This window comes from Protomyctophum parallelum, assembly GCF_964188405.1.
Source record: "Protomyctophum parallelum genome assembly, chromosome: 19".
Lineage (NCBI taxonomy): Eukaryota > Metazoa > Chordata > Actinopteri > Myctophiformes > Myctophidae > Protomyctophum > Protomyctophum parallelum.
The window spans coordinates 33,567,488-33,584,008 of NC_139717.1; the positions used below are offsets into that span (position 1 = coordinate 33,567,488).

Here is a 16,521-nt window from a genome sequence, read left to right on the forward strand (position 1 = left end):
ACATCTACTGTATTAATAAATTGACCCAAAAGTAACAACAAAATGAGGTATTTCCTTGCTCACGGTAATGAAAGTATTCCATAAGTGTTTTAATGCACTGTGCGTCAAGGCATTGTCACAGCTCATGCTGTGAGTTTGTACATCTACGTTTGGAAATATTTTAAAAATATCAAAAATATTTGGAAGATTGATATAATATTGAATTTTCTGAACACAAATCTTTTCTTCTGGGGGTCCCTGGCACAAAACCTTTTCAGATGGGGGTCCGTGGCTAAATAGACTTCAGTTTGGGGATCTTTGACATGAAAATGTTTGGTACAAAGTACAAACCTTCCCTTTATAACCTAACTTAACCAGATAAATGGACAAAGATTTAGCTCTTATCTTTATTTCCTCCACTTCCCTGTCACTCTACAAACCATGTTCTGTTTACTGAGGCACAAATGCATTGGGCAACCATGCAATGAGTCACTGTTATCTAAAACGACACAATTTGTTTTTCCTTCTTCCAAGTGAGGACAATGCAGGTGTTTGGGAATAAGGATAATTTACACATGCCGTGGAATTAGAGCCGAGATGAGGTGGTAGGCTCGTTTTTATCTTTATCACTTATTCTGAAACATGTTCATTTTGTCTGAAGCTTCTTTCACTCTCGTCAATATCACAATGGGTTGGGTATTCAATGAAACAGTGTCCAAATAATGTTTTCCTTTGTGTAACTCAACACTAAACTTACATAATGGTTTCTTTAACTGCTGAGATGGCAAGTAGGTCAAAAAAAGAAAAGAAAGGTATCAGGACTGCTGTACAGCTAGTCTATTTATATGCACAGGATCTCTCTGAGAGTGTGTATGTGTTGTCTGTCTTTGGTGTATCTTTTTTTTTTTTTTTTTTAAATAACATTCTTTATTGTGCAAGAGAGATGCCGGCCAACTTTTACCTTGTGAAGCCTCTCCTTTTCTCTCACACCACCAAGCTTGTCACACTAATGAGATGTTTGAGCTCATATTGTTGAATAAATAACAAGCTAAAATAAACAGTCTGCATTTCCCAAAAGGGAATGCAGACTGAATGTGTATTTGATTACGTCTTATCAGAAGCAGGGGTAAAACATAGTCCCAGGCCACTGGTGATAAAAATGAATGATCATCAGATAGAAGGGGATACCGTATCAAAAGCAGAGCCACATCAAATCGAACCAGAGTCCAAGATTAAGCCCCTTCCGAGCCCTCTGCAAAATAACTTCCTCACCCAGGGGTTGCTACACCTCAAAAGCTTGCTTCTGTTGCCCAGAATACAAATTGGGCAAATAAGGAAATAACTGCCGGTCCATGCCAGACATTTCCCTGAACAAAGACAACTAAGCCTAATCCATCCTACATATTCGCCAGAGCTGTCTTGCAACACCAAAAGCAAATATTCTTCTCTCAAGTCACTCACTTCCCACAACCTTCCCCATTCCAGTCGTAGGCAGTAGTAAAAAATACTTTATATTAAGCTCAGGTCTATAATGCGTTATAACCATATTTATAATGCACTTAAGACATAACACTTAGTTATAAATGTTTACAACTTATAACGTAGTTTATGAAGTATGGATAATGTATGACACGGTGGTAGTTGTTGAGAAATAATGACCGACAGGATTTTTAAACACTGAGACGAAGTCGATTAAACAGCTGTGCTGTTGGATACAGCATAAAATCCAAGCAGAGCAGCAGGTGCTCTGATGCTTTGAGTCATTATCAAGAAATAAATTAACATGCCGCTGAATTCAGTGACCAATCAGAATCAAGCATTCATCCAAGCCGTGCAATTGAAATAATATAATTTATAAGTGCTGCTGTTCAAAATGCATTAAAACTTACTGGAACATCACAACTACCAGGTAACACTTTACTTAAAGCTCAGGTCTAAAATGCATTATAATCACATTTATAATGCATCATTTATAATGCACTTATAATTCTTCATAACACTTATAGAGGGGCAATCCAGAAATCAACTTGAGGCAATCCTCTGTAAATGAGGTAATGAGGTCGCTGAAGATGAGTGTCAGACTTAATCCCATCCCAGGAGACACTTTTCCCTTTGTGCCAACAATAGCCACCAGGCTGTACAGTTCACCAAGTTCAGCCTGCTTGTCTTTTTTAATACACAAGCAGGGTGAACAAAAACTAATTTTATTCCCGTTTATATTCTGCACTGCATGCATGTTGTGTGTGCTGCGTTAGTTATGTCATCATTGTGTGTTGTTGTTATCGAACTGTTGCATTGAATTTCCTCCCAGAGGATCAATAACGTTTTATCCTATCCTATGATAACACTTGACACACACCCTCGGGTGTCTTGGTGTTGTGTACCTGTAACTCTGCTTCCATTACATAAGCTTATATAAAATACAATAATGGAACGTTCATCTAAATACAAATGATTCCAAAAAGTATTTGTTTTTGTAGGTTACTGTTCCAGTATCATCAACGGAACCTTGCCAAAAAGTCAAGAAGTTTTCTACTATACTGAAAACAATTCAGTTTGATCACATATTGAAAACATTACCGTTTGTCTGGTTTCCTGTAATCTGGATTTGTTTTACACTGGAATATTTTTGCTTCCGTCTCTGTTGTGAGCTGTTATTTAAGGCCTTGATGAGCTTTATAATCTCACATGCGTAAAATACAAACTTATCAAGGTTATTTTTTGTCCCACGGTAACTGCCTATCACTATGACTCTGTGTTTTTTTATCATTGTGCAAATAACTGGACTAAACCAAACCAAATCTATAACTGTAAGGTGCAACACTGTAATTCCACACCAGGAAGAGCACGGGGAGTAGGGCACCAGCACAAAACCCCTCTGGGCTGAGGGCTCCATATAAACTTTTAGGTGTCTGCACTGCAGCTGCTGCAATTCCTGAGGAGGAAGTAAATTACAGTTCACATAGCTTTCCCTCTTCCTTGCTGGCCTGAGCGAACCTTTCTCAAAAGCAGTGCACTCGACTTCCTCTTATGAGTAATAATAAGAGACACTGGCTGCACACAGGCTGCTTTTGTCTGCCAAAGGAGGCTGACTGAGTAAGAGCAGACTTCATACACTCCCATCTGCCGGTCGGTTGGAGTGACAGACCGAGGGTACCTCGCACAGCAAGAGGCACTTACCAAGACTAAACGCTCCCGAGTAGCTGCTCGCTCTAAGTGTAAGTACAAGGCGAAGCGAAAACTGTAACTGATATTCAGCACTGGGTTCTGTCTGTGCAGAAAACAAAGGCTATTGTTTTTCGTTGTGTGTGATTTGTCAGACAGTAGTTGCATGTGTACTAAGTTTTTCTTGATAATGGTTGTCTTGTGTTATCCGCAGTAGTAGTTGACAATGTCAGTCCTGGGCACCTCAAAAGTGTCTCCAGTTTTCATTCTAGATGTATCAATCAGAATTCATTTTGACCTGGGTGACCAGAAACAAATGCCTTTGAGAAATTAATGACTTTAAGAACTGTTTATCTCGAGAGACATACTGTCATGTTTTGTTGTGATCTGACGTGCTTACAGATTACTGAGAAAACAGTGCCTATGGAATGTGACATGTCTACAACAAGCGGCCAAAGATAATCTTTGTCTTTGTGTTCATAAAATCTGGGTCTTCGGTGGAAGTGCTGCACATGAACTCAGCTTTAAGAAACACAACAATGAAGGATGTGGTTTGCTGCAGGTTGTAGCAAGCCTGTGCAAAGCTGAGTCTTGTGTAGGGAGGTGAACGCCTTTGCTCAAAATAAATCCACTTTAATTTTATGCACTAGTTCCTTTGAAGGCATGACACTCAGTTAAGTCATTGCTATTTCCCATGAGAACTAATCAGACCTGACTGTGTTTCTCAAAGTAGTCTAATTGTTTTGCCCTTTGAAAACTAATCAAACCTGACGGTGTTTCTCCTGCATGCTACTCTCTTCCTCATACATTAAGAGTGTAGTCAACATCTCAAAGGCAATCCTAGCATATCTGTATGTGGCCGGTATGTCAGAACGGTATGACCGAACAAATAATCAAATAAGTATCAAGCAAAGGTCCAAACAAGGAAACAGTTGTTTTGGTTTCAGGTCTGTGCATTGAAATGAAGAAGCGGTTTCATGCCGTGTTTGCGGACTCACAAGCGCACTTGTTAACGTTTCAGGCATGCAATAACAGCTGGTTATCATAGGCCCATGTCATTGTTCATGGGACAGAAAGTAAGAGTCTGAGCTGGGTCATCCAGACATATTTCTTAAACCTTATCTCTCTTTGGCGACACATGCTAGGGGATTTCCAGACACAATAAGATGTTTGTGGAACAGGGTGACACCGTCACCCTGTTGGCAAAACACAACACTTGGTTCAAGAGAGAAAAACATGCAATGATTCCATTCATGCTTGTTATGGCAACTGACCCCAGTGACATTTTAGATAAAATTAGACCAGGGCTTTACGTCAGACCCCATACTTCCTATCTATGCATTTGAAGGGGGCGTTCTTGTGCAGTATGACGTCGGCACATGTGTCTGTGCATGCAAACGCTGTGACTTGTGACGGCACTGCTGCAGTGTGCGGTTTTCGTACCACAGGCTCAGCCCAGTGGTACGAAACCCTCCAGTGACACCACCACTTGCTTCCTGTGTTTACAATAGCAAGAGGATGCTGTGTGTATGCGCGCGCACGTGTGTGTGTGTGTGTATGCGCGCACGTGTGTGTGTGTGTGTGTGTGTGTGTGTGTAAGAGTATAAACTACGCCCTCTTTTGACACATGTCATCATGTCAACTGTTCCAAAACAGAAGCGGTTGCCGTGGCGACGGTGATATCATAAGGCGGAGAGAGGGATTCCTCGAACAACAAATCTTGAGAGGAGCAAAGAGGAATCCCAAGAGACTGTCCGATACGACATGGACCACCAGCACAGCAAGGTGGAGCGCTTCACAAAGCTGGGCTATTCCCACGCCGACATCGTGCGCGTGCTGGAGAGCCTCGACCACGACGCACAGACCAACGACATCCTGGAGGAGCTGATAAAGACTGGCCACAGGCAATCGAGCAACAAAAGTGCATCGTCCACGGGCTCCCAGCCCAGCCCCAAGCTGGTCCCGCGAGGCTGCGGCCTCCCCCCGACCAGCTCAAACTCCAGTCCCAAACACTCCCCGTCCAGGCCTGACTCGGCTGCAGACAGAGACTCTAGTGCTGGCTTCAGGCCAGTGGTCATCGATGGGAGCAATGTGGCCATGAGGTGAGTGACCCCAACATCATCTTTAGTATTAGTGTAACTCATAGAGATGGGAGATTAATCGGCAAACACATCGGTATCGGACGATTCTATAGTTGTTTTTTTATTAATCGGCATTTGTCCGATTAATCAATCAGAGTGATTACATAATCGGTCTTTACAGATAAACAATCCCAAAGTAACAGGCTTGTGTGGGTGGCTGGGTAGCTGGGTGGCTGGGTATGAGCACGAAAACAACATGGTTGTTTTTCACCACATGTGTGCAACCTAACGCAAACACACACGCACATAGTAAATGTATTAACCCCACACCCCTGGGGACCCCCACATGGTAACAGTAACTGTCATTTCTCTACCGTTTCGGACGCGGGGCGGTTCACCGGAACCGGGCCGGCTCTGGGTGCGTTCCTGTGGGTTTGGATTCCCAGAACCGGCACAAAAGCCTCTGCCTCTGCTCTGAACCTGATCACCCCTATATCTCCATATATGGATCTGGCCTATTCTGACATCACAACACGGGCTAATTAAGAAAGGGCAATTACCTATCTGGTTCTTACTCATTTCTTTCTATCGGTGTTCTTCACAGGGATGTCACATACCAGTGTAGAATTGACTGATAAGTTATAAAGGTTGTATCTCCTCATGCACAAAATGTGTAAATTCTTGGCAAAGGCGACGAACAATATAGTACTATACTATACGTGACCATACTGTTTTGAATTAATTTCAAATTTGTCCTGTCTTAGGGATTATACCAGTGTGAATTGTGATTCAGACCTGGGTCTACATCACCTTATACTTCCTCTTACACAAAATGGGAAGTGAAACCCTGATCAGAGCCTATATTTCATTCTAAATATGGAGAAGTGAAGACTCCATGGCTCGTGACAGGCCATTTGAGGTGCATGAGAGTGCTATTAAAACCAATAAGACCTGAGGCTGATTCTACAAAAACGGCATCTAAAAATATGTTGTTCCAGGGACCCCCAGAAGCAAAGATTTGAGTTTAAAACGTTTGCTTTAAAATTGATATACTGTATATTCAAAGATTTGCACACCTTTTCACGATCTTTCACGAAAAATAGCAGCTCTCAAGAAGCTTGTATATCTACAAACTCCATTTTAGCCCGTAGCACTTGCCCTAGTCTCAACGACCTTACAGGCGTATGCAAAGGCTAAACTTAAGTAGTGCATACTACGTAAGTAAGTAGTTTTATTATATAGATATTCCATTGTTCCATTGTTCCAGGTTCTTAGCTTACATGATTCATGACTATTGTTGACGTATTACCATGTTTTTGTTCTTGCTTACTGTAAATCGGTCTGGATTAAGAGCGTCTGCCAAATGCCTAAATTGTAAATTGTATCTACCATCTACTATTTTTGAATATTTAAAGTAAAAAATTATGCTTTTTAGCTAAATCTAAAATGACACGGATGCTTTCCCGGTTTAAGGTACTTAGCTGTTAGAATGACTCCCAATGAGGACATTACCACCGTGGGTGCCACTGTGCCACCTTAGCCAAGAGTAATCTAAAATCATATGGCTTAAGATTTGAAAAGAAAATATGAGGAAATTTGTATATTTAACAAGTGGCAGTTGATACAGAGAACAAAAATATGTTGTGCCAGATACACCCAGTATTATATTCTCTTATCTCCTGTAAATAGATTCAGAGTGAAAGAGAATGAACTCTAGGACAAAATGTTTTTACTGTCGCCATTCCTCAGACATAGCAACCACATTTTCCTGGAAATGGGTAGAAATGAAATTCACTCGATGAAAGCAATTCACTCAACAATTTATACCCGTTTAGATGACACAATTCCACACCAGATTGTGTGCAAAGGAACAACTTAAGTAATGTATATCTGTTTAGAGAGAGAGGGGAGCGGGGGGGGGGGGGCATATAAGCTGCAAAACCTCACATCCAACCCTGCAGTTTCACAGTATCGGTTCCAGTCATTACTACCCCATAAGATACATCATTTACTTCCTCACATAATACATACAGTATACACATGGGGCGTCTTTTAGCATGGAGGCAAGTAAGTAAGCATGCAAAGTTTGTGTTTTTCTAAATCATATTCCGGAAAGTGCATAACCTTTTCTACATGTGCACCTGTCCTGTTATACTTGAGAGCTATTTTGTTCATTCAGCTAGTGTAGTCTTATCTCCTCTACCTGTTGTATGCAAAGCCATCCTGCAATCGCTTCCTGGTGGTAGCATGAGGGGGAATCCCCATAGTACGTTTACTGTCTCTGATAGGCCAATCCATTCCCTCCCCGAACATTGTGTGTGTGTGTGTGTGTGTGTGTGTGTGTGTGTGTGTGAGTCTCAGAGTGGATTTCGCCCCAAACAGAGGCACTGACATGATTTTCACTATTCGCCAAACTGCAAGAACAAAATCAAGCACTATACATGGCCTTCATAGACCTCACCAAAGCCTTTGACTCAGTGAACCGCCAAGCCCTCTGGCTGGTTCTGGCAAAGATTGGCTGCCCAGAAAAGTATGTCCGGGTAGTACTGAGACTGCTGCATGACAATATGTCAGCCACAGTACTTTAGCCCTTGTAGCCCTCTCAGAAGAGGACCTACAGTCCATCTTATCCGCCTTTTCGAAAGCATACCAACAGCTTGGTCTGGCCATTAATATAAAAAAGACCCAAATCCTCCACCAACCACCACCAAACAGCAGTACACCTGTCCTACCCCCCAACATCTCCATCGACAACATCACACTGGAAAATGTGGACCACTTCCCATACCTCGGCAGCCTCCTATCCTCAAATGCTGTCATCGATGATGAAATACACCATCGCCTCAGTTGTGCCAGTGGCTCCTTCTCAAGGCTAAGGAAGAGAGTCTTTGAGAACCGCGACCTCCAACCAAAGACCAAAATCTTGGTATGCAAAGCTGTGGTTCTCCCCACCCTTCTGTATGGGTCAGAAGCCTGGACCACATACAGCAGGCACATAAAGGCACTTGAGACGTACCACCAGAGGTGTCTCCGGAAAATCCTCAGGATCCTCAGCATGCATGCGTGCGCGCGCAAACCTTGTATGTCCATAACCATTCAAGAAAAAACATATCGAAATTTGTAACCATAAGTTAGTACAGAAAGAAACACACTGCTGTACATTGATACAACATTCATGACATACAGTACATACAGTATAATGTCCATCTGTGTGAACAACTCAGTAAACCCCTTGGTGTTCATGTGAACTCCTGAGGGTGTGAAATGGACCCAAACATTACCGTTGATATCCTGTTTTTCCAGTATAGGGTCATATTATGAGCGAGGCATCACTCAGTGTTTACAGTGGTCGTTAAGCAGTCGCTTTGCAGCAGTAGGCCTATATTTACTTATTTGTGGAGTATTTGGGGGGGGTTTTGCGCTCATGACTTTCTTCTTGGGACTCAAACTTACAAAAATATCCTAAAAATGTAAAGGGTTCAGATTTTTGGACTTAAAGCTGTAGGAAATATATGCCATGTCTGCCATATAGCGTAACTTTCGTTCAACTTTGACCCCTCCGTCACATTTTGTTGTTCTGCAGTATCACTACACCAGAAGCAGCACATAAACATAGTTCTATGTGACAGATCAACAGATCAAGTCAACAATACAAATGCTAGTTTTGTGGATTAATTTATTTTTAATGAGTGACCCCCCCCCCCCACCCCACTAAATGACCGGAACTACTTAATATTCACCAAAACCAGACCACCTTTGCAACCACTATATTAATGGAATGTATTTCCTACAGCTTTAAGTCCAAAAATCTGAAATAACCCTTTAAGAAACCTCTGTCCAGTATTCTGTCATTCTGTCTTATCCGCATTTTTATCCTCAGTAGTTTGGCCAATTGATGTGAACTTGCACACGAGCAATGACCATAGGCATATGAAGACAGTGACGAAGCCAATTTATCACTTTTTCCAAATTAAAGCGCTTTATTAGCGTTTTTTGAACGGTCGTCCCAGGCAATGAGATCTGTAATCCTGTTTGAAGTCCCATAGCCTGCATGGATGGTGGGTGGAAATGGAAGTTCTACAAGCTCACAACAACTTCGTAGAAATGTTCTAAATTTCAATACACAGTGTATTGATACTGAAAAGAATACTTGAGTATATGCAATACAGTACTTTGTCCACCATTGCTTTGCAGTGGTTCTGCATAACCGCTCGGGAGGAGAGAATCTTTCAACACATGCACCACGCACATGCAGTGTTGCCAGATTCTCTGAGAGACAACCAACCAGGTCACTTATAAGTTATATATCACATCGGCTATTTGAAAATAGCCGATCGATCTACAAGCTCACAACACTGCTATTTTCAACAAAAATCTTAAAAGAAACGTGAAGAATGTGGGGAAACACAAATCTTGTATGGGGGTCCCTGGCACAAAATAGTTTCAGATGGTGGCCACTGGCCAATGGACAAAATACATATTCATTTGTAGGTTCTTGACATGAAAATGTTTGAAAACCATTGGTTTAAAAACAGTAGGAACTAGGAGGAAAGCCCAAATAAGCAACTACACTTTAGAAACGAGCCCAAAAGAACAGCCAATATTTACAAGCGATTTCATAGAAAAAAACAAATGCCAAAAGTCGCTAGTTAATAAGCGGATATGGCAACACTGGCACCGCAGCCTGTTTCCTGGCAAAGGGAGAAGAGTTGTGTGAGTTACAGAAACTGAAAAAAAAGGAAGCTGAAACGTTCCATCTTTTGCAGCCATGGCGACAAGAAAGTGTTTTCCTGCAAGGGGCTGCAGCTGGCGGTCAAGTGGTTCTGGGACAGAGGGGTCAGTGACGTCACCGTGTTCGTACCCCTGTGGAGGAAGGAGCAGCCTCGACCCGAAGCCCCCATCACAGGTGAGGAGACTGCGTGGCAGGGCGGGTGCCTGAACAATATTTATCAAAAGATTTAGGAATCAATGCCGAGTGGTGAAGGCGCGTACCACATGTAGGATCTGATGCAGACTGACACTGAGTACCAGGTTCCATTCCAGAGCCCGGCGGACGTTTGCTGCGTGTCACTCCCCGACTCTCTACTGTACTATCGAAATAAAGGCCACAAAAATATCTAAAATAATAAGTAATCAATAAACCATGCCGTCTTTGCTGCCTCATATCAGTATTTGGCCACTGGAATCTTCCAAACTGTTCTCTGTGCCTATTCAGTGCCAGTGCACAGTGTTTCACTGATCCAGGCTCCAATGCTATTGTGATTTTGTACTGATCCTATACTACTAGGCTACAACCCCCACTTGATACCATTTTGTTAGATCTCTTGGACTGAGCTTATTAAACTCTCAGAGTCACAGACCCATGAAGGCCTATTCATACTTCAGTTTTAGGTGATAAGGTGACCACCGGAAACTACACACGTCACTCCGCGGGGGTCACCACTCACACAAACACATCTCTCTGTTTTTACTAACCACCGATTCGGTGGTCACCTTATCACCTAAAACTGGAGTATGAATGGGCCTTAAGAGTCCTTTTGGACAACACGTTGAGAAACAAACAGTGTACCAGTGTATGTATGGTCATGGTGATGGTACAGTACAACTATCAGTACTATGCTGTTCTCATACATGGTCCAGCAAGGGTTACGGCACAGTGTCATCTCCATGGTGTAATAAATGTTATCTAAAACCATGTCACAATTGTTTGACAACTTAATCCACCTCCCTTTCATAGCAGGAACAGGGAAGTGGAACCATACTAAAACGCAGCTTATTGTTCACATGGTAAACAAAGCTGTTTAACCCATTATGACCCGAGATCAGATTCATACGAGGTTTCCGCCGGACACACACTGGTCTGATGAACCCATTCTGACCTGAGATCAGATTCTAGAAATGTCAGTCGCTCTTTGATTTTTCAAAAATAGCAGACCTACAAGCTCGTATCGCGCCACTCGGTGGCGCGATATGAGCTTGTAGATCTGCTATTTTTCAATAGCTAAAGCACGACATGATGCCGACACCAAAATGGGTGCCCGTTCAGAATGGGTTAAACCACTTTGGACCTGGCATCCCTATGTATATTTTGGGCATGTCATTGTAGGTGAAAAAGATTTCAAATATCAGCTCTACATTATACAAGCCCAAAACTTAAATTGGCTTATTTTCTCAATTTGCACATTTAAACTTCTAACTATGCAATGTGCTGTGCTTGTTTGCAGACCAACACATTCTCCATGAGCTGGAGAGAAGGAAGATCCTGGTGTACACGCCGTCGCGCTGCGTCAACGGGAGGAGGGTGGTGTGCTACGACGACCGCTACATCGTTAAGCTGGCCTTTGACCTGGACGGCATTATCGTGTCCAACGACAACTACCGCGACCTGCAGACAGAGAGCCCCCAGTGGAAGAAGTTCATAGAGGAGAGGCTGCTCATGTACACCTTCGCCAATGACAAGTAAGAGGAAGAGCCACCGTTGGGTGGCTTATTATGCGGGTCTAAATTGACTGTATATCAGTATACAAAATGGAAATGGTTCTGTCAGAGTTCATTTGAAAGTTTGACAACCATTGATGTATGTAACCATTGATAGATTTGTCCACAATTGTTAAAAAATCTTTAACAAAAAATGGTCAAACCGATATAAAACAAGTTTACACACACACACACACACACACACACGAGTAGACTTAGGGCCGATTCATACTCGAAATGATTTCGATTTCAGTAGCACCGAAGAGCCGACTTTTAGGACGGTACTCTTACTTGGCTATTGTTCACAATTGCATCTAATTAAAAATAAAGTGCCTAAGTAGGCTAGTTGTAGGTATATTTACCATATTCTGTACTGTAGGTACGTACCAGGGCTTTTGGCTTACAGAAGACCTCATCCAAACCATGTCCAATCCTCCCGTCATTCCCCAGTGTAATAATAATAATAATAACATAAGCAATAAATACAATCACCCGAGTATTGTCTTGCAAAGACATGCATAAGTAGACTGAGCTATTATGACATTCATTCGTCCTTCATGTTTTACTTTTCAAAGAGTTAGACATTAAAGGAACTACTGGTAAGATAGGAGGGAAACTGCAGGGTGGTGGGAGGGTAGGGTAGGTAGTAGAAGACTGGCTTTTTGATATACTACACCCTTAATATAAACTAGAAGGCATTTTAAACTTCTGAGGTTCTGAAGACAGCTATACTTTATTGGAAGACAGATGGTGAAAATATACAATCTCACAAGGCATTGCATTGTGTTGCGTTGTGTGCTTGTAATCGGTTATCATATTCACACACACACACACACACACACACACACACACACTCTTGCAGAGCTGATCAATGATCGGACTACTACTACTATATCCAATCTACAAGCTAGCAAGGCATTGCATTGTGATGTGTTGTGTGCTTGTAGACCTGTTATCCATCTATATATCTATCTTTATTATTTTGGGGGAGGGACAATAGAGGGTATGCGCATGCAAAAACTGAATGGGAAATCCAGTGGCAAAGTGAGTTTAATGTTGTTTAATGCAATCAGATAGGACCTTTCTGTTTGGATGTATGGGCCATCAAACCCAAAAAAGTATATATATATTTTTGCCCCTCAGTAGGCGTTCCCGCGTAACTTTGGGGTATGATGATGATGTCACGCGCATACCCTCCATCAAGGACGCCATGTTTAAAGTGGTTATGTCGCCCACTTCTTACCCTGCTGTCTTTGTGCTGTGCAGGTTCATGCCGCCAGACGATCCTCTGGGTCGAAACGGTCCCACAATAGACGACTTCCTGCGTAAGAAAGCCTGGTCTGTGGACAGCAAGCAGCAACACTGTCCTTATGGTTGGTTCACACTGAACATCAGTCAAAGTACTGCTCACATGTTTTACTTAAGTAAAAGTACCAGTATTGGGATCAAAGTAAATGTACTCATTAAACAGAAAGTCCAATTTCACAAGATTAAAAAATGTGAAAATAAAATCTTTTGAAAATATATCAGATCTATAAGCTCACAACGTGCTGCCAGTAAAATGTCCTTGAGTGCATGTACAAGTTACTTTCCACCACTGCGGCACACACACACACACACACACACACACACACACACACACACACACACACACACACACACACACACACACACACACACACACACACACACACACACACACACACACACACACACACACACACACACACACACACACACACACACACACACAAATCAAATTACATTTCCTTGTACTATACGCCCGGGGATTTACTGGTAGGCTCATTCAACAGAATCAACACTAGCCAGCTCAGCTAGGAGGCATTCTGCAGGTATATACAGGAAGAGTTGCCATTCAGGTTTCAACAAGAAATAAACAAGTCCCTTGTGGCTGGCTGCTTTCCAAGCACTGCGAGGAAACAAATATGACCAATATATACACCAAGAATTATATTCAATTAAATTTACACTGCATTAAATGTGATATGTAATGCCTAGCTTATTATGTTATTTTGACAATGTTGGAGAGCTTATAAACTATTTTCCATTTATCAGTGGGAGAGTAAATGAAGGTGTGCTCTATCATTAACTCACCAGTAGGTGTCACTGGTGGTCACTGTCCTAGCCACTAAAAAACACACTGTTGGACAGATGTAGGCCGGGTGCAACAGTCAATAGAACTAATAACTGTTTCATAAAATAATGGATTAGTAATAAATACCTATTTTGAGTATGTCATTAATTATAGTTTAAAAATGTTCAAAAACATTCAGAAATTGTTTAAATAGTTGATCTACAAGCTTGCAGATCAGCTGTTTTAACTATTTGTGCACAACACCGTTATGCGCCGGGGTATAAATAGGCTGCAAGTGGTTAATCGATATATATATATATATATATATATATATATATATATATAATGCAATTAATCAAAAACGCAATCGATAGTATCATTGAAAATAATGGATAGTTGCAACCTTAGACAGATGTGCATGCTAGGGCTCAGTTCATACAGTTACATACAAGTTCATACAGACATGAAGTTCATACTGTCCAACCCATCTGTCACACAGATTAGATCAGTTGATGATTCATGGCTGCCTGTCTGTCAGTCAGTTATTGGTCCTGAGAGAGCTCTCCAGCACGGTAGTAGTGGCCCACTCACAAACACAAGCCCGTTTATCAACACCTGTGACAATAACAGCTTTGAGTGCCAAACGGACAAGCCCGGGAATGGAATTTAGTCCTGTAAATGGCCCCCAAAGAGCCATAATAAGCATCTGCTTGTGTACCTGGGAACAAAAGGAAGACTGCAGACCAGAACTAATTTATTTGCTAAGCCAAGTGTGTTTACCATCCTGCAGACAGCAGCGTGTGTCAAGGAGCACGCACATTGACAGTCACAGGGTTATATCTGTGTGGCCTCTGTTTTAAAGAAGCTTTAACTTCCCCCCCCCCCCCCTTCTGTATTCATCTAATTCCAGGAAAGAAGTGTACTTATGGAGTGAAGTGCAAGTTCTACCATCCAGAGCGTACTAACCAATCACAGCTGTCTGTGGCGGATGAGCTGCGAGCGATGAGCAGGCCTGCAGCAACAGAGAGAGCAAAGCCCGGCTTCTTCATCTCAACTACCGAGCCGGGTCAGGGTGGTGTCGACCAGGACGCGCGCATCATCAGCCCAGCTCCCTACCATGACCCAGAGCGCACCGTTACTCATCCACACACGTACGTCTCATCCAACCCCACTCCACCCCCGCTGAGCAACGACCAGTCACACAGGGCCTCGCCCATTGAGCAGTTCGTCTGTCCGAGAGACACCGGTAGTCCAGGCACACCGTGGAACACCGGCTACCGCCGGTGTCCCAGTCCGGATGTTGACGAGGCCTTCGGCTCCCTGGACAGCTATCTGTCCATGATGCATGTCCAGGACGCCACCAAGAGCACTGAGAGACTCTCCTCCTACGGTTACAGCAGTGAGAGACTCTCCTCCTACGGTTACAGCAGTGAGAGACTCTCCTCCTATGGTTACAGCAGTGGGGTGGCCAGTTTGTTCCCCTCCGGAACCTATGGCAGTAACACACAGAGACAGGTTGGACACGCCTCCACAGACAGTTACCATGCCCCACAGAGAGCCCTCCACAATGGCTGTGACCACTCCCACACTTGCGACCACCACTCTGTGTGCGGCCAGTGCAGGTATGCGAGCCCGCACATCCATAGACCCAGGTTCGTCCAGCATCCACCCAGGGGTTCCTGCCCGTCTCTGCATCCACACAACGGCGACAATCACGCAATGCCCCACGATAAGCAGCACTTCCAGTCTCTTATCACAAAGAGACAGAGTCACAGCTTGCCGGATGACCACTGGGGGAGGGGCAGTGCCTGTGATGCAGGGTTGACCACCAGGGTCCAGACCGCCAACGGTGAACAGAGAAAGAACATGAGGAGCCAGCTCAGTACCCTGTTTCCTCAGAGTGTGGTAGACCACATCATGGCCTTGTACCCCCATGTCGTGGACATGTCACAACTGATCACGCTCATTCAGAGGTACAGGGCCGGCCAGAGTCAGTTTGCCTTCTAATTCTGAAGAGACTTGAGTTTGATAGCCAGGGCTCAAATCTTGCTCGCTTGCATTTGTGAACATTCTGAAAACTTAGATTCAGAATCTAAAGACTACAACTAAATATATTATCTGGTGATTTCTCTTGTAGCAACTGTAAATATGCATGCAATTACAATTCATACGGTTATTAAAATACTATTACTCTTACAATGTGGGTGAACAGTTAAGCATTAAAGTTCTTCACACTCACAGGATGAAGAATTATTGTAGCAGACTGACTGTACTTGACTGAGTATGTTGTTTTTATACTGTATAAGTGCAATGCACTACTCTACACATGCTATTGTTTTTGTAGCATTGACTCAAAGTTTAATCAAAGCAGCATGTGTTGTTTTCTCAGGTTGCCTCAAAGTGAGGAGAGCCATTTTGTACTATAGAGAATGGGCAATTACCTTTATTTGTTATCACTTTTTAAATATTTTGACTGTACATAAATAAAATATATGAAATATATTGAAAGTCCTCAACCCTTATTTTTCTATGAATATGTATTACATATTGACCCAAAGGCTGCAGCCTGCATCACATCATATAATGACCCCTATAGACACAAACCAGGATAACATAGCTTTACTACAACCTCTAGCCCTGGTCCAGTGCGTTAGCGAGTTCTCACTAACGCCTTGCCAGGAAAGCTTCTGCTGCTCACGGGTAAAGTGCGACGGGTCCAACTTT

The 16,521-nt window shown here is 42.8% G+C and overlaps 1 protein-coding gene across 1 annotated transcript; it reads left to right on the top strand.

The window, feature by feature from the left end:
* Positions 1-2,937: 2,937 nt before the first annotated feature.
* Positions 2,938-16,297, top strand: LOC310876624 (endoribonuclease ZC3H12A-like). The gene is made up of 6 exons (XM_083790210.1): positions 2,938-3,197; positions 4,801-5,246; positions 9,992-10,131; positions 11,450-11,684; positions 12,969-13,075; positions 14,708-16,297. Exons 2-6 carry the CDS (start codon positions 4,909-4,911, stop codon positions 15,802-15,804), a joined length of 1,917 nt encoding a protein of 638 aa, XP_083646336.1. The 5' UTR covers positions 2,938-3,197; positions 4,801-4,908; the 3' UTR covers positions 15,805-16,297.
* The last annotated feature ends 224 nt before the right edge of the window (positions 16,298-16,521 follow it).

Coding starts and splice junctions, on each gene's coding strand:
- LOC310876624 (XM_083790210.1), top strand. CDS start 4,909: ATGGACCACCAGCACAGCAAGGTGGAGCGCTTCACAAAGCTGGGCTAT. Junction 10,132..11,449: donor ACCCGAAGCCCCCATCACAG/GTGAGGAGACTG, acceptor GCTTGTTTGCAG/ACCAACACATTCTCCATGAG. Junction 11,685..12,968: donor TACACCTTCGCCAATGACAA/GTAAGAGGAAGA, acceptor TGTGCTGTGCAG/GTTCATGCCGCCAGACGATC.